Below are 18,638 nucleotides of genomic sequence, written 5' to 3'. Positions count from 1 at the left end.
GCATTCCATGAAGTTAGCAAGTAGCACATTTAAGACTAATCGGAGAAAATTCTTTTTCACTGAACGCACAATAAACCTCTGGAATTTGTTGCCAGAGGATGTGGTTACTGCAGTTAGTGTAGCTGGGTTCAAAAAAGGTTTGGATAAGTTCTTGGAGGAGAGGTCCATTAACGACTATTAATCAAGTTTACTTAGGGAATAGCCACTGCTATTGTGTACCAACTATTTTACCCTCAATATAACCCCCAATACATCCATTGAATGTGACATCCATTCTACCCTTACTATAACCCCTGACACAGCCCCGTGTGACATCCATTCTACCCTCACTATAACCCCTGACACAGCCCCGTGTGACATCCATTCTACCCTCACTGTAACCCCTGACACAGCCCCGTGTGACATCCATTCTACCCTCACTATAACCCCTGACACAGCCCCATGTGACATCCATTCTACCCTCACTATAACCCCCTGACACAGCCCCCTGTGACATCCATTCTACCCTCACTATAACCCCCTGACACAGCCCCCTGTGACATCCATTCTACCCTCACTATAACCCCTGACACAGTCCCGTGTGACATCCATTCTACCCTCACTATAACCCCCTGACACAGCCCCGTGTGACATCCATTCTACCCTCACTATAACCCCTGACACAGCCCCCTGTGACATCCATTCTACTCTCACTATAACCCTGACACAGTCCCGTGTGACATCCATTCTACCCTCACTATAACCCCCTGACACAGCCCCGTGTGACATCCATTCTACCCTCACTATAACCCCCTGACACAACCCGGTGTTACATCCATTCTACCCTCACTATAACCCCCGACACAGCCCCGTGTGACATCTATTCTATCCTCACTATAACCCCTGACACAGCCCCATGTGACATCCATTCTACCCTCACTATAACCCCCTGACACAGCCCCGTGTGACATCCATTCTACCCTCACTATAACCCCTGACACAGCCCCGTGTGACATCCATTCTACCCTCACTGTAACCCCCTGACACAGCCCCGTGTGACATCCATTCTACCCTCACTATAACCCCTGACACAGCCCCGTGTGACATCCATTCTACCCTCACTATAACCCCTGACACAGCCCCGTGTGACATCCATTCTACCCTCACTGTAACCCCTGACACAGCCCCGTGTGACATCCATTCTACCCTCACTATAACCCCTGACACAGCCCCGTGTGACATCCATTCTACCCTCACTATAACCCCTGACACAGCCCCATGTGACATCCATTCTACCCTCACTGTAACCCCCTGCCACAGCCCCATGTGACATCCATTCTACCCTCACTATAACCCCTGATACAGCCCCATGTGACATCCATTTTACCCTCACTGTAACCCCCTGACACAGCCCCATGTGACATCCATTCTACCCTCACTATAGCCCCCTGACACAGCCCCGTGTGACATCCATTCTACTCTCACTATAACCCCGACACAGTCCCATGTGACATCCATTCTACCCTCACTATAACCCCTGACACAGCCCCGTGTGACATCCATTCTACCCTCACTATAACCCCGACACAGTCCCGTGTGACATCCATTCTACCCTCACTATAACCCCGACACAGTCCCATGTGACATCCATTTTACCCTCACTGTAACCCCTGACACAGCCCCATGTGACATCCATTCTACCCTCACTGTAACCCCCTGCCACAGCCCCGTATGACATCCATTCTACCCTCACTATAACCCCTGACACAGCCCCATGTGACATCCATTTTACCCTCACTGTAACCCCCTGACACAGCCCCATGTGACATCCATTCTACCCTCACTATAGCCCCGACACAGCCCCGTGTGACATCCATTCTACTCTCACTATAACCCCGACACAGTCCCGTGTGACATCCATTCTACCCTCACTATAACCCCGACACAGTCCCATGTGACATCCATTCTACCCTCACTATAACCCCTGACACAGCCCCGTGTGACATCCATTCTACCCTCACTATAACCCCGACACAGTCCCGTGTGACATCCATTCTACCCTCACTATAACCCCGACACAGTCCCATGTGACATCCATTTTACCCTCACTATAACCCCTGACACAGCCCCATGTGACATCCATTCTACCCTCACTGTAACCCCCTGCCACAGCCCCGTGTGACATCCATTCTACCCTCACTATAACCCCTGACACAGCCCCGTGTGCAAGACTGGAAGATTGGGCATCCAAATGGCAGATGAAATTTAATGTGGACAAGTGCAAGGTGTTGCACATAGGGAAAAATAACCCTTGCTGAAGTTACACGATGTTAGGTTCCATATTAGGAGCTACCACCCAGGAAAAAGATCTAGGCATCATAGTGGACAATACTTTAAAATCGTCGGCTCAGTTTGCTGCAGCAGTCAAAAAAGCAAATAGAATGTTAGGAATTATTAGGAAGGGAATAGAAGGACTAGGGGGCATTCCATGAAGTTAGCAAGTAACACATTTAAGACTAATCAGAGAAAATTATTTTTCACTCAACGCACAATAAAGCTCTGGAATTTGTTGCCAGATAAGGTAGTTAGTGCAGTTAGTGAAGCTGGGTTTAAAAAAGGTTTGGATAAGTTCTTGGAGGAGAAGTCCATTAATGGCTATTAATCAATTATACTTAGGGATTAGCCACTGCTATTAATTGCATCAGTAGCATGGATTCTTCTTAGTGTTTGGGTAATTGCCAGGTTCTTGTGGCCTGGTTTTTGGCCTCTGTTGGAAACAGGATGCTGGGCTTGATGGACCCTTGGTCTGTCCCAGCATGGCAATTTCTTATGTTCTTATGTTCTTATTCTACCCTCACTATAACCTCCTGACACAGCCCAGTGTGACATCCATTCTACCCTCACTATAACCCCCTGACACAGCCCCGTGTGACATCCATTCTACCTTCACTATCACTCCTGACACAGCCCCGTGTGACATCCATTCTACCCTCACTATAACCCCTGACACAGCCCCGTCTGACATCCATTCTACCCTCACTATAACCCCTGACACAGCCCCGTGTGACATCCATTCTACCCTCACTATAACCCCTGACACAGCCCCATGTGACATCCATTCTACCCTCACTATAACCCCTGACACAGCCCCGTGTGACATCCATTCTCCCCTCACTGTAACCCCCTGACACAGCCCCGTGTGACATCCATTCTACCCTCACTATAACCCCCTGACACAGCCCCGTGTGACATCCATTCTACCCTCACTATAACCCCCTGACACAGCCCCGTGTGACATCCATTCTACCCTCACTATAACCCCCTGACACAGCCCCGTGTGACATCCATTCTACCCTCACTATAACCCCCTGACACAGCCCCGTGTGACATCCATTCTACCCTCACTATAACCCCTGACACAGCCCCGTGTGACATCCATTCTACCCTCACTGTAACCCCTGACACAGCCCCATGTGACATCCATTCTACCCTCACTATAACCCCTGACACAGCCCCGTGTGACATCCATTCTACCCTCACTGTTACCCCTGACACAGCCCCGTGTGACATCCATTCTACCCTCACTGTTACCCCTGACACAGCCCCACGTGACATCCATTCTACCCTCACTATAACCCCCTGACACAGCCCCGTGTGACATCCATTCTACCCTCACTGTTACCCCTGACACAGCCCCGTGTGACATCCATTCTACCCTCACTATAACCCCTGACACAGCCCTGTGTTGCTTTTTACCCCCTGGTCATGTTGCATCTGCTGCATGGTTACAGGTGACAGGAAGCAAAGTGATCCCTGCAGCCCTCGCTCACTTTCTCACGTTCTCACCAGGTGACACCAGGAGCCCTCACACTCAGAATTCACTGCTAATAAACCTGTAAAATGATCCCTTACCCAGCGAGCTCAGGGTCTCATAATTCTCCTTCATCACCTCCTTGTACAGCTCCTTCTGCCCTTCTTCTAAACGCTGCCACTCCTCCTGGGAGAAATAGACGGCGATGTCCTTAAAGGTCACTGGCACCTGAAACACAAACCCTTCTGCATGAGGTCCATCAGGAGAGCTCCCAGCGCTGGGGCTCAGCAGAGCAGGAGCAGAGGTTTCCCTGTGTGTGGAAGTCCCGGGCAGAGAACAGAGTTACTCTTCTGCTTTCTCACCCCCCAGACCCGGAGCAGGGAGACCCAGCAAAGTCTCCCCCAGCCCCTTTCTGTCAGTGGGTTTATTGCACTCCTGAGCTGATGGTGAAATGTGTACATACCAGATAATTTCCTTTCCTTTAGTCCTAGCAGACCAGTCCACACTTGTGGGATTCCCCCTTTGTGCCAGTAGGTGGAGCCAGAGAACTTCTACATGATTTCTTGTCATTCTTGTTACTTATACTGCGACAGCTGGGTGGTTCCCTCAGTTGTTTTTTGTCCTATCTACATATCCTAACCTCCTGTCTTCTCCTTTCAAGGGCTCTCTGGCAAGAGTGCTCAGACTGCCTTTTCCCCTGTACACCTTTATTCTCTTTCATGTTTCTTTTTTTGGATATGAGGGGGGGTACTTGGATTCGTTTGCTAGGCATATAGGAAAGGAAATGATCTGGAAACACAAATTTCACCTTTTATTTGTCCTGCAGACCAGTCCATGCCTGTGGATTTGCCTGGCCCCCTCTACCAAATTTTAACTTTTTACCTGCCTAAAGGTCAAGCTATAATGCTTTGTAATTGTTTGTAATGAGGACAAAGTTGCTATCCTGCAAATACTCTGTAGAGTTGCTGACTTCCTTTCCGCCCATGGGGTCATCTGGGCCCTTGTCGAGTGTGAACAAAACGTGCTCATAATCTGCTTTCCCCGAGCAATATCAGCTGCTACTATCGCTTCCTTAATCCAGCAGACAATCAGTGCATTAGAGCTGCCTGGCCCCTTCTTTAGACTCTAACAAGGACAGACTTCCTAATCTCATCATTTACTCTCAAGTATTGTAGCAGCAGGCTCCTTGATCTAGCCTGTGCCTGCTGAGGTAATCTGCCTGTGTGTTCTCTGACCCTGCTACATACCTGGCTGACAACCCTGACTGCCGCCTGCCCTGCCCTCAGCCTGGACCCTGACTCTGCCTGATTGCCTCCTGCCCTGTCTTCAGCCCAGACACTGACTCTGCCTGACTGCCGCCTGCCCTGCCCTTGTTATGAACTAGCTCCTGGCAAAGGGAGGAGTTAGCTATCTGTTATGATCTACTCCTCAAGAAGGGAGGAGTTAGCAATCTGTAATGAATCTGCTCCTGTGGAAGGAGGAGTTAGCAATCTGATATGCTCAGCTCCTCTAGAGGGAGTAGTAAACAATCTGTTAGGGTTTAGACTGAGGAATAGCAATCTGTTATGAATCTGTTGCTGAAGAGTCCTGATGGAGAAGGAGTAGCAATCTGTTATGAATCTGTTGCTGAAGACTCCTGATGGAGAAGGAGTAGCAATCTGTTACCAGCGGAGTGCTTGGAGAGGGCATTCAGCTGTAGAGGAATATAAATAGGTGGATCCTTGGGCCGATGGCAGATGACTGCGCCCCCAGGAGGATATCCTGAGAGGGACCACCGGCTAGGCTTGGATACGGAGACAGACACAGATAGTTCTTTTATTAGACAGGTTAGTAGAACCACCAGAGGTGGCAGTAGTGAGCTGATGTGCCCAGCAGGGCTGAAGTCCCTCAGGTACTGGAACAGCGATTCCAGGGTTGCTGAGCTGTAGAGAAACTATAGATAGTGAGTAGACAGGGTATGCTGTGTTCATAGCCAGAACTGGATGACAAAACTCACATAAGGTCTTTAGGAAGCTCAGTAGCTGGAAAGGGTTAGGCCCTCGAGGAGCGAGTACCTGGTTCCAGGGAAAGCTCTGAGAGAGCGATGGTAACTCACACATGTCTGTATCTGCGATAGCTTCCAGGCAGTAGAGAATCTTCAGAGTGTTCAGGAACATGGGTCCTCGAGGAGCGAGTACCGGTTCCTATCTGTAATCTGAAATAGTAACTCACAATGTATGTACCTGTCATAGCTTCCAGGCAGTAGAGAATCTTCAGAGTGTCCAGGAACATGGGCCCTCAAGGAGCGAGTACCGGTTCCTATCTGCAAACTGAAATAGTAACTCACACATGTCTGTATCTGCGATGGCTTCCAGGCAGTAGAGAATCTTCAGAGTGTTCAGGAACATGAGCCCTCGAGGAGCGAGTACCGGTTCCTATCTGCAATCTGAAATAAAGAAAAGAGAGCAAGGCCCCCGAGGAGCGGGTACCCCTGGTAAGTCCGAGGAGGCAGAGTAGCTTAGGTAGAGTAACCCTTATTAACTCGATTTGTTAGCAAATACTGAGACCCTTTATATTGGAAGCGGATGACATCATCTCAGGGGGACACCCTCGAGGTTCGCACCCTTGCTGGTACATCAATCGGAGCATGCGCCCTACATCATCAGGAGCATGGCGGATCCGCAGCGTCGTGCTGGTCCGGGGACGCCGGAAGGAGACGGCAAGAAGACGCCGCGACAGCTAACCATCCATCAGACCCGGAGGGAGTCGCCACAGAGGTAAAGAGGGCGGAGTGAGGGTGTCGAGCAGCGACGGATGCAACAGTACCCCCCTTCAAAGGGTGATCTCCTCTTCGGGTACCAGGCTTAGGTTTCAAAGGATGCATGAGGTGAAACTGATGAAGCATCTCTATGTCCAAGATATTGGTCTGAGGCTCCCAAATGATCAATCGGGGCCAAAGCCTTCCCAAATCAGAAGGTATTCAAAGTCTTGCCTCTGTTGCGAACATCCAAAATCTCTTTGATCTTGATTTCTAATTTGTCTTCTGCAATGGTGACAAATGAAGCTTGAGATTTGGAAGAATCTTTCAGAGTGTTATTGATGATATCAGCAGCAAAGGGTAGAGCTGCTATGGACGTCACTGAGGAATTCAGTGGAAGTGGTGATGTTGAAGAATGTCCAAAATCCACTTCTAAAGATGACTCTCCAGTAGATGATGCTGGATGAGAGATGGTGGCATCACTAGCGGAAACAGACTGGCTGGTTGCTAAGGATATCTTCTTCGGATCTATTATGTGCTGAGGTTCATCAGGCACATCTTCTGAATGAAATGAGCATGACAGCGTGTCTGCACTGGTGTTTCAATCTCCTGGTTGGTACTTAAGCACAAAATCAAAATGGTTGAAGAATAAAGACCACCTGGCCTGTCTGTAGTTCAAATGTTGTGCATGGCTGAGATACTCAAGGTTTTTGTGATCCATGAAGAGGGTTATTTGATGTTGAGCGCCTTTGAGCCATGGCCGCCACTCCTCAAATGCAAGCTTTATAGCTAGGAGCTCCTTGTCACCAATTCCGTAGTTCTTCTCGGCTGGAGAAAATCTTCATGAGAAGAATGAACAGGGTGGTAAGGTCTTTGAGTCTCCCACTTGGTTCAACACAGCCCCTACCCCCACATCTGAAGCATCAACTTCGTCAATAAAGGGTCTGTTGGAGGACTGGATGCCGCAAGCACGGTTCAGTGGAGAAGGCAGTCTTTAATTTCTCGAACGCGGAAATGGCCTCCGTTGACCATTTTGAAGCGTTGGCACCCTTACGGGTCATTGCAGTCAAGGATACAGTCAAAGAAGAATAGTTCTTAATAAAACTGCGATAATAATTGGTGAACACCAGGAATCTCCTCAAGGCCTTCAGGCTGGTGGGTTGAGACCAATTCTGGATACTTTCAAGTTTGTGAGGATCCATTTGAAAACCCTCCTTAGACACGCTGTAGCCTAGAAAAGGCACTGAATCTTTGTGAAATTCACACTTCGAGAGTTTGGCGTACAGCCGATGTTCGCGGAGACGGTGAAGCACTTGCTTGACATCTGTAATGTGGGTCTCCACATCCTGGGAGAAGATTAGTATGTCATCCAGGTAGATCACCACATTCTTGTATAGCAGGTCCCGCAAGATATCATTCATCATATTTTGGAATGTAGCGGGTGCATTGCACAACCCGAACGACATTACCAGATACTCGAAATGGCCATCTCGCGTATTGAAGGCTGTTTTCCATTCATCATCACTTCGAATGCAGATGAGGTTGAGGCCCCCTTCAGGTCAAGCTTAGAAAATATATTGGCCCCTTGCGGCCTATCAAACAGCTCCGAGATTAACGGCAAGGGGTAACGGTCTTTGATCGTGATTTCATTTAGACTTCGATAATCGATACATGGACGTAGGGTACTGTCCTTCCCCACAAAGAAAAAGCCTGCGTCGGCTGGCGATTTTGATGGTCGAATAAACCCTTTCTGGAGATTTTCTTCAATGTATTCAGACATAGCTTTATTCTCCAGAGCTGAAAGAGGGTACACCCATCCTTTCGGTGGCTCCGAATTGGGCTTCAGTATTATGGCACAGTCATAAGACCTATGTGGAGGAAGAATATCAGCCGCTTCTTTGGAAAATACATCCCCGAAGGATGCTTATTCAGGCGGCAGTCCTGGCATCGCTGGAGTTGTAGGCATGCAAATGATAGACGAAACCTCCTTGAGGCATTTCCCATGACATTCTGGGCCCCATCGTGAGAGATCCAGGAATGCCCAGTCAAATTGGGGTTGGTGCACTTGCAGCCAGGGTAACCCCAGGACGATAGGGTGCATGGCCTTTTCTAGTACAAAGAAGGAGATTATTTCCGTATGGAGTGCTCCGGTGCGAAGCGTAACTGATACAGTCTCGCAAGTCATGTTGCCCGGCAAGGGCTCCCTGTGAATGGAAGACAACAGTAGTGGATCTTTCAATTTGATGAGAGGGATCCTCAAGTATTCCACTAAACGTCTAGTAATGAAATTGCCTCCTGCCCCTGAGGCCACCAGGGCAGAAGTCTGAACCGTGACTGGTCCATAGGTCAGAAAGACTGGGAGAGGATGCGGTAAGGCCCAGGAACAGTCTTCCCACCGGACTTGAGTCCATCTGTTTCCTGGACAAAATGGGGCATGCAGAGACATCATGGTTGGGCTGACCACAGTACATGCACAGGCCGCATTTCTTCCGAAATCTTTTCTCCTTTGAGGTCAAGTGACCATGACCAACTTGCATTGGTTCATCTTTATCAACAGCAGGAATTGCTGGACCCATCAGAGGTGCAGGGGTACTGGTCTGTTTCAATCCAGTTAACACCTTAGGCCGGAGTTCCTTCACCTTGTCTTGGAGCAGACAATCAATCCGAGTAGCTAAGGCTATCAATTCTTCCAGTGATTAAGGTTTCTGGCGAGTGGCCAGCTCGTCTTTCAAGCGGGTATCCAGGCCTCTGTAGAAGAGTGTCTTGAAACATCTGGGGTCCCAGCAAAGTTCCGCTGCAAGAGTCTTGAATTCTATGGCAAATTCAGCCAATGGTCTGTTGCCTTGCTTCAAGTCCACTAAAGCAAACCCAGCCACAGACATACGAGCAGGGACATCAAAAACGGATTTATACAAGTCCATAAATCCTTCTATGTCCTGCAAAATAGGGTCCTTGCGTTCCCACAAGGTAGATGCCCATGACAGGGCTCTCCCATCCAAGTATAACAGGATGTAGGTGGTCTTCAAAAGAGCCGTGGGAAATAAAGTTGGCTGTAAGGTGAAGTGCATGCAGCACTGGTTCAGAAAGCCCCGGGTCTTCTGGATTTCTCCGGATAAGCGAATAGGAGCAGCCAGTGGAACAGCAGTCTTTAAAGCTACCTCCTGTAACTGACCTTCTTGGGTAGAAGCAGTGCCTTGTATCTTCTGTGTGTGAAGCTGATGGAATGCTGCAGTAAGTTTCTCCAAGGTTTCTTGCTATTCTGAGATGCGTAGAGCCCAGTATAGCCTGCAAGGCGGAGAGGTGTGCCGGGTCCATGGGGTTACTGACATCTCATACCTTAAGCTGTATTCCCAGGAGTACTGCTTCTCCAATTTAAAGCCGGATCCACTGGAGTTAGCAATCTGTTACGAACTAGCTCCTCAAGAAAGGAGGAGTTAGCAAACTGTTATGATCTACTCCTACGAAGGGAGGAGTTAGCAAACTGTTATGCTTCGAATCCTGAGAAAGGGAGGAGTTAGCAATCTGTAATGAATCTGCTCCTGTGGAAGGAGGAGTTAGCAATCTGATATGCTCAGCTCCTGTAGAGGGAGTAGTAAACAATCTGTTAGGGTTTAGACTGCGGAATAGCAATCTGTTATGAATCTGTTGCTGAAGACTCCTGATGGAGAAGGAGTAGCAATCTGTTACCAGCGGAGTGCTTGGAGAGGACACTCAGCTGTAAAGGAATGTAGATAGGTGGATCCTTGGGCCGATGGCAGATGACTGCGCCCCCAGGAGGATATCCTGAGAGGGACCACTGGCTAGGCTTAGATACGGAGACAGACACAGATAATTCTTTTATTAGACAGGTTAGTAGAACCACCAGAGGTGGCAGTAGTACCTGGTTCCAGGGAAAGCTCTGAGAACGATGGTAACTCACAAATGTCTGTATCTGCGATAGCTTCCAGGCAGTATAGAGTCTTCTGGGTGTTCAGGAACATGGGCCCTCGGGAGCGAGTACTGGTTCCTATCTGCAATCTTAAATAAAGAAAAGAGAGCAAGGTCCCCGAGAAGCGGGTACCCCTGTTAAGTCTGAGGAGGCAGAGTAGCTTAGGTAGAGTAACCCTTACTAACTCGATTCATTAGCAAATACTGAGACCTTTATATTGGAAGCGGATGACGTCATCTCAGGGGGACACCCGCGAGGTTCGCGCCCTTGCTGGTACATCAATCGGAAAGCACGCCCTACGTCATCAGGAACATGGTGGATCTGCAGTGTCGTGCCGGTCTGGGGACGCCGGAGGGAGATGGCAAGAAGACGCCGTGGCAGCTAACCGTCCATCAGACCCGGAGGGAGTCGCCACAGAGGTAAAGAGGGCGGAGTGAGGGCGTCGAGCAACGATGGACGCAACAGCCATTAGCCTGGACCCTGACTCTGCCTGCCCTGCCCTCAGCCTGGACTCCGACTCTGCCTGTCCGCTCTTCTGCTTGGTATTCGCCGAAGTCCTGCCAGCCTCAAACTGTCTGCCTGCTGCCAGAAAGGGCCCAGTCATGTTCATCTGCCACAGACCAAAGGGAAGGAGCAGAAAAGCTGTGCTCATAAACGTTAGGGGCACTAATGGAGAAATTACTTACCTGATAATTTCTTTTTCCTTAGTGTAGACAGATGGACTCAGGACCAATGAGTATAGTGTAATCCTGCTAGCAGTTGGAGACGGATCAGATTTCAATCTGACGTCAGCCCTAGTACATATACCCCTGCAGGAAGTGCAGCTCTTCAGTATTCTCCTCGAAAAGCATTGTGGATATATGTGTGACTGACTAATTTGACTAACTTGAATAACTTTATAACTTATTTAAAACTTTATAACTTGATTAGGTTGAATTTGGCTATAGCTGGCGACCGCCAGTGTCTTCAACCGGGAAACGTCGACACCCGGTAGGATGGGTGTCCTAGATGAAGGAAAGCATGGCTTACCCTTGAGTCACTCGAGCATTTCATGAGTAACGGCAGCCATGGGTGGGATGCTGAATCCATCTGTCTACACTAAGGAAAACAAAATTATCAGGTAAGTAGTTTCTCCATTTCCTAGCGTGTAGCAGATAGACTCAGGACCAATATAAAAGCTACTCCCGAACTGGGTGGGAGGCTGTCCGTGACCCACTTAGTACTGCTCTTGCGAATGCTGTGTCCTCCCGAGCCTGAACATTCAGGCGGTAAAACCTGGAGAAGGTATGGATGGAGGACCATGTCGCCGCCTTGCAAATCTCGGCGGGTGACAACATCTTGGTTTCTGCCCAGGACACTGCCTGGGCTCTAGTAGAATGGGCCTAGACTTGTAGCGACTGCGGCTTGCCTGCCTCTATGTAGGCCGCCTTGATGACTTCTTTGATCCAGCGGGCTATGGTTGCTCGTGAGGCTGCTTCCCCTTGCCTCTTCCCGCTGTAGAGGACGAATAGGTGGTCCGTTTTCCGTACAGGATCCGACATTTCCAAGTACAGATGTTGAGTGGCATAGACTCCAAGCCTCTTCCGAATCCTTATGCTCATCTGGCGATGGTAGCGAGATGGTTTGGTTGATATGGAAGCGGGACACCACTTTGGGTAGGAACGACGGAACTGTGCATAACTCGATGGTTCCCGGGGTGAGTGTGAGGAATGGCTCCCAGCAGGACAGTGCTTGTAGCTCGGATATACGACGAGCTGAGCAAACTGCCAGCAGGAAGGCTGTCTTCAATGTAAGTAGTCGAAGAGACAGGCCACGAAGAGGTCTGAAAGAGGTCCTTGCTAAGAAATCCAGGACCAGGTTGAGGTTCCAAAGAGGTACCGGCCACTTTAGAGGGGGTCAGATGTGCTTGACTCTTTTTAGGAAGCGTGAAACATCCGGGTGAGAGGTTATGGTGTTGCCCTTGCGCTTGACAGTGCAACCACCTGTACCTTAATGGAGTTGATGGACAATCCCTTCTGTAGGCCATTCTGTAGGAATTCCAATATCGCAGGAATTTTGACTGAATGTGGTATGATGTCGTGGTCCTCGCACCAGGCTTCGAAGATTCTCCAAATTCTTATGTATGTTAGAAATGTAGAGAACTTGCGTGCTCGGAGGAGAATATCTATTACAGCCCCCGAGTACCCGCTCTTTCTCAAGCGAGCCCTCTCAATGGCCAGACCGTAAGAGAGAACCGAGCTGGATCCTCGTGTAGGATCAGTCTTTCTTGTAGCAGGTCTCTGTGTGGAGATAGTGGCAGGGAATCTTTGCATGTCTGCGTACCATGGACTTCTTGGCCAGTCCGGGGCCACAAGAAGTAACGGTCCCCTGTGTAGTCCAATCTTGTGAATGATTGCGTCTAATAGGGGCCACGGCGGGAAGGCGTACAACAGAGTCTCCTGTGGCCAGGTCTGCACCAGGATGTCGATCCCCTGAGAGTGAGGTTCCCGCCTGCGACTGAAGTAACTGGGTACTTGGGCATTGGACCGATTTGCCAGGAGGTCTAATGTTGGTGTTCCCCAACGGTTCACTATCAGTTGGAATGCTGCGGTAGATAGCTTCCATTCTCCTGGGTTTAGACTTTCTCTGCTGAGGTAGTCTGCCATGATGTTGTCTTTCCCAGCGATGTGGACAGCCGAGATCTCATGGAGGTTCCCTTCTGCCCATGACATTAGTGGGTCTATTTCCAGGGACACCTGTTGGCTTCTGGTTCCTCCCTGGCGGTTGATGTAGGCCACCGTTGTGGCATTGTCCAACATGACTCTGACCGCTTTGTTTCGGAGTCTGTGACCGAACCGTAGGCAGGCTAGTCTGACTGCCCGGGCTTCTAGGCGATTGATGTTCCATCCCGACTCTTCTGCGTTCCACTGCCCTTGGGTGGTTAGCTCTTCGCAATGTGCGCCCCATCCTCGTAGGCTGGCATCCGTGGTGAACAGGGTCCAGGTCGGTGAGGATAGTCTTGTTCCCTGGCTCAGGTGTTCATCCTGTAGCCACCATCGTAGTTGGGTCCAAACTCTGCCCAGGAGCTGTAGATGTACGGTGTAGTTCTGAGACAGTGGATTCCATCGCAATAGGAGGGAGCATTGTAGGGGTCTCATGTGAGTTCGTGCCCATGGTACTACCTCCAGAGTGGATGCCATAAGCCCGAGGACTTGCAGGTAATCCCACGCTGTGGAGTGAGGTTCGCTTAGCAGGGTTTGCAACTGGTTTTTAAGTTTTCACCTTCTTGTCGGTGTTAGGATGACCTTGTCTTCTTTGGCGTTGAAGCGGACTCCTAAGTATTCTAGCGACTGTGAGGGCTGCAGACAGCTCTTGTTTGTGTTGACCACCCATCCGAGGCTCGCCAGTAGAGTTTTGACTATGTTGGTTGCCTGGTGGCTTTCCTCTGGGGATTTCGCCCTGATCAGCCAATCGTCTAGGTAAGAGTGTACTAGGATCCCTTCCTTCCTCAGTGTTGCCGCCACCACCAGTACGATTTTGGTGAATGTCCGGGGTGCTGTGGCTAACCCGAAGGATAAGGTCCGGAACTGGTAGTGACGGTCCAGGATTTTGAAGCGTAGGAATCGCTGATGATCTTGATGGATCGGGATGTGTAGGTATGCTTCCGACAGATCCAGGGATGTGAGAAACTCTCCCGGTTGTATAGCTCTTATTACAGAGCGTAGGGTTTCCATGCCGAAGCGGGGGATCCGAAGGTGGCGGTTGACAGACTTGAGATCCAGGATGGGCCTGAAGGTACCCTCTTTCTTGGGGATGTTAAAATAAATGGAATAATGTCCAGTATTTATTTGCTGTGGAGGCACTGGGGTTATGGTCTCTAGGGTCAGTAATCTGCTCAGCGTAGCCTCCACTGCCACCCTCTTGAAGGGGTCGTGGCAGGGGAATTTCACAAATTTGTCCGGAAGAAATCCAGGTAGTACCCATCTCGAATGATGCTTAGGACCCATTTGTCCGAAGTCATCTCGACCCATCTTTGGTAGAATAGGGCGAGTCTGCCCCCTATGGCTTCTTCCTTTGGATGGGTTGGCTGATTCTCATTGTGGGGTGCGGCTGGGGTCTGGACCCGAGCTAGTTGCCCTCTTCTTGTGCCTGTTCCGAAAGGACTGGTTCCTGCTTGTAGGACGAGGCGCTTGATAAGTGTTTCTGTATGGATTGAAGCGCTGTGAACCTCTGCCCCTGGAGGGTCGGGGGAAGGGTCGCTGGTTTTTCTTATTCCTGTCCTCTGGTAGTCGTGGCAGAGGGGACTCGCCCCATTTGTCAGCCAGCTTCTCTAGTTCGCTGCCGAACAGGAGGGATCCCTTGAAGGGCATCCTTGTGAGTCTCGTCTTGGAAGATGCATCGGCCGGCCAGCTTCGGAGCCAGAGTTGTCTCCTGGCTGCCACCACTGATGAGACTCCTCTAGCTGCGGTGTGCACCAGGTCGGAAGCAGCGTCCGAGAGGAATGATACCGCTGGCTCCATGGCTTCCCCAGGAGTGTTGCTCCTGGTCTGTGATAGGCAGGCATGTGTTACTACGGTGCAGCAGGCGGCTATCTTTAGGGACATTGCGGCGACGTCAAAGGACTGTTTGAGTGCGGTGACGTCAAAGGACATCTTTGAGTGCTGCGCCTCCCTCCACTGGGATGGTGGTGCGCTTCGAGACTGCGCAGACCATGGCATCCACCTTTGGGCATGTCAGAAGGTCTTTGGCCGCCGGGTCCATGGGGTACATGGCTGCAATAGCCCATACCCCTTTGAACGAAGACTCTGGAGCAATCCATTCCAGGTCAATTAGCTGTTGGACGACTTGTAACAGAGGGAAATGGTGGGAGGTCTGATGGAGTCTCTCTAGCAGGGATTCGTCTTAGGCTCTCCCGAGGCACTTGTGCCCGGGATAGCAAGATCCTTCAGGCTGCGAGTGACCAGGTCTGGAAGCTCGTCCTTGGTGAAGAAGCGTCTCATGGTCCGGTGAGGCTCTGTCCCCGGGGGAGTTCCCCTTCCTCCAGGGACTCTGATTCTTCCTCCGAGATGTCCGTGTCCCCATGCGTGGGGCTTGCGGGTGGTGGGTTCGCTTCCCTGGGCTTAGAGGAGCTCGGAGCGTAGATGTCCTCTGTTGAGGGCTGTGGCCATGCTATGGGAGGCATGCTATGGGAGGCATGTGAACGAAGAACCCAGGAGATAGATGCTGGGTCCAAGCTAGGCGGCGCTGTGTCCTGGGGGACCCCGTTTGAGGAGGGGTCCCGCTGTGAGTTGCTAGGTCCGGGGTACTTAATGAGGAGCTAGCACTCAGGCTCGCACTGGGTACACAGGGTGTCGGCCTCTTCGTGTTGTGCGGCTCTGATGTGGCACGCTGGGCAGAGGCTCTGAGCCTTGATCTCTTTTTCCGGTGGTGCCATGAATATATGTGCAAAAAATCTCTTATTTTTTGCACATATATGTGCGTCTAGTTGTGCGCCCGGAACAGTAAGCTCGGTACTTGAGCGTGTAACTTTGTGCGGAGAAGAAATGTGCACACGGATCGAGACGTACAGGGCCAAAATGGTGACCACGCGAGCAATAGGGCGACCACCTCGGAAGGTCTCCACGTGGGGGGACCCTTGGATTTAACCGGGGCCTGGCCCTGCTAGGGCGGATCAACCTGGTGGCACTGGCAACCTGTGCGACTCCTCGAGCTCCGGAGACCGGATTGAAGCAGAAGATCTCTACCTTACCTTGTCTTCGGCGCTTCCCGGTTTCGTCCCGGGCGGTCTCCGGCTGCGGGGGGAGAGGGCAAATACCTTCAGCGCCGCGCTCGAGTTTGCACCCGCTGCCTCTCAGCCGTGCCAGAAGGATCGGGGGCTTGGTCCCCGCCGCGGGTCGGCTGCCGGACCGAGGCTCACCTCCGAGGGACCGCGGAAATCACCTCGGGAATTCTCAACCGGGGGAGGGACCCGAGGATATCACCGCAGGAGAGCGGGGCTCGTCTTCAGGGGTAGGTTTCTCTTTTAATTTGGGGTTTTCTTCTATGAATTTGGTTCAAACGCTACGAGAGCGTGCAGATAGTCCCTAACTGCTATGGAGACGGAAAATACTGAAGAGCTGCACTTCCTGCAGGGGTATGTGTACTAGGGGCTGACGTCAGATTGAAATCTGATCCGTCTCCAACTGCTATCAGGAGTACACTATACCCATGGGTCCTGAGTCCACGTGCTACACGCTAGGAAAACATGTATTATGTACATTAATCCCAAGTACAGGACCCTCCCCCTTGAACTCTGGGTTCAGTCCCATAGAGTAACTCTGGCCCCAGAAACTTCACTCCACTGGTCTATTCTTTATCTTGTTTTTTGAATAATTCTCTTAAATTTAGAACATAAGAACAACCTTCTTGGATCAAAGGATCTTGTCTGGATTCTCCAGGTTTAGTCACCAGAAATTGCCCCATTGTCAGAGGGCAGTTTCTGGTCCCCAAGTCTCTCCTTCCAGGGGCAGGGCACAGGTGCAGATTCTGGCACAGGTCTCACAGGTACTGATAACTGCCCGAGGGGGCAAAGTTTAAAGCTGCCCTGCTGACATTCAGCGCTGCTGCCAACACGGAGCAGAGAAAGATCAGCCCACGGTGATCCTGAGCCTGCACCCACAGGAGCAGCAAGGAAACAAGCGCTGGATCCTGAGTAACAATTTCTCTCACAGGGAGCCCAAAGCCCAGCTCTGGTCTGGTGCTATTAAAGCCCGGTCTGCCTCTGCAGTGCCTGCAATCTCAAGTGCTGGATCCCTGAGTAACAATTTCTCTCACAGGGAGCCCAAAGCCCAGCTCTGGTCGGGTGGTATTAAAGCCCGGTCTGCCTCTGCAGTGCCTGCAATCTCAAGTGCTGGATCCCTGAGTAACAATTTCTCTCACAGGGAGCCCAAAGCCCAGCTCTGGTCTGGTGCTATTAAAGCCCGGTCTGCCTCTGCACTGCCTGCAATCTCAAGTGCTGGATCCCTGAGTAACAATTTCTCACCCAGGGAGCCCAAAGCCCAGCTCTGGTCTGGTGCTATTAAAGCCCGGTCTGCCTCTGCAGTGCCTGCAATCTCAAGTGCTGGATCCCTGAGTAACAATTTCTCACCCAGGGAGCCCAAAGCCCAGCTCTGGTCTGGTGCTATTAAAGCCCGGTCTGCCTCTGCAGTGCCTGCAATCTCAAGTGCTGGATCCTGAGTAACAATTTCTCACACAAGGAGCCCAAAGCCCAGCTCTGGTCTGGTGCTATTAAAGCCCGGTCTGCCTCTGCACTGCCTGCAATCTCAAGTGCTGGATCCTGAGTAACAATTTCTCACACAGGGAGCCCAAAGCCCAGCTCTGGTCTGGTGCTATTAAAGCCCAGTCTGCCTCTGCAGTGCCTGCAATCTCAAGTGCTGGATCCTGAGTAACAATTTCTCACACAGGGAGCCCAAAGCCCAGCTCTGGTCTGGTGCTATTAAAGCCCGGTCTGCCTCTGCAGTGCCTGCAATCTCAAGTGCTGGATCCCTGAGTAACAATTTCTCACCCAGGGAGCCCAAAGCCCAGCTCTGGTCTGGTGCTATTAAAGCCCGGTCTGCCTCTGCACTGCCTGCAATCTCCTACCTGAGCAGCAGCTCCTGCAGGCATTCTCCTCTCTCTGGGGGTCCCTGAAGCAGATTAGAAACGCCTTGGAGGCTCCTCTCTTGCAGGAGAGAAAGTCTCTTTCCTCCCTTCCTTGCCGGGCTCTTTCCCTGCAAGCAGAGCTGCTCCTCCCCCTCCTCCTCCTCCTGCCGGCGCCCACTGATGACAGATAGGGGAGGAGAGTGGGGAGGGAGGCGCTCACTGATGACAGAGGGGGAGGAGACTGGGGAGGGAGGGGCTCACTGATGACAGAGGGGGAGGAGACTGGGGAGGGAGGGGCTCACTGATGTGCTGTGCAGATACAAAGAGATCAGAGATGCACATTTCCCAGAGCTGAGAGAGGAAATCAGAGACTTCCCACAAAAGGAGGAGCAGGAAAACCTCTTTATAATTGTAAACGATTCCCACTCTGTGCGTGAAAGAATAGAGCTGTGGTGGGTGAGGTAAAGGTGAATACAGGGAAAAGGCTAAATAAAGCATTAAGCACCTTCAATTCACTTTCATTTTTCAAACTTAGAAATTCCTATTAAATAATTTACTGTAACATCAGCCGAAAGCCTTACAGA

General features: G+C 50.9%; 1 protein-coding gene across 1 annotated transcript in view; it reads right to left on the bottom strand.

Annotated features, from left to right (window-relative positions):
• Window positions 1-18,201, bottom strand: part of LOC115091797 (zinc finger protein 585A-like) — a 39,847-nt gene extending 21,646 nt beyond the window's left edge. The window contains 2 exon segments of the mRNA XM_029602010.1: window positions 3,892-4,018; window positions 18,055-18,201. Coding sequence (XP_029457870.1) covers window positions 3,892-4,018; window positions 18,055-18,078 — 151 coding nt within the window. The 5' untranslated portion in view covers window positions 18,079-18,201.
• Between the last annotated feature and the right edge of the window lie 437 nt (window positions 18,202-18,638).

The sequence above is a fragment of the Rhinatrema bivittatum genome, chromosome 5, assembly GCF_901001135.1.
Source record: "Rhinatrema bivittatum chromosome 5, aRhiBiv1.1, whole genome shotgun sequence".
Classification (NCBI taxonomy): domain Eukaryota; kingdom Metazoa; phylum Chordata; class Amphibia; order Gymnophiona; family Rhinatrematidae; genus Rhinatrema; species Rhinatrema bivittatum.
Note: the sequence above shows the minus strand (reverse complement) of the source record. Positions and strands in the feature narration are given on the sequence as shown.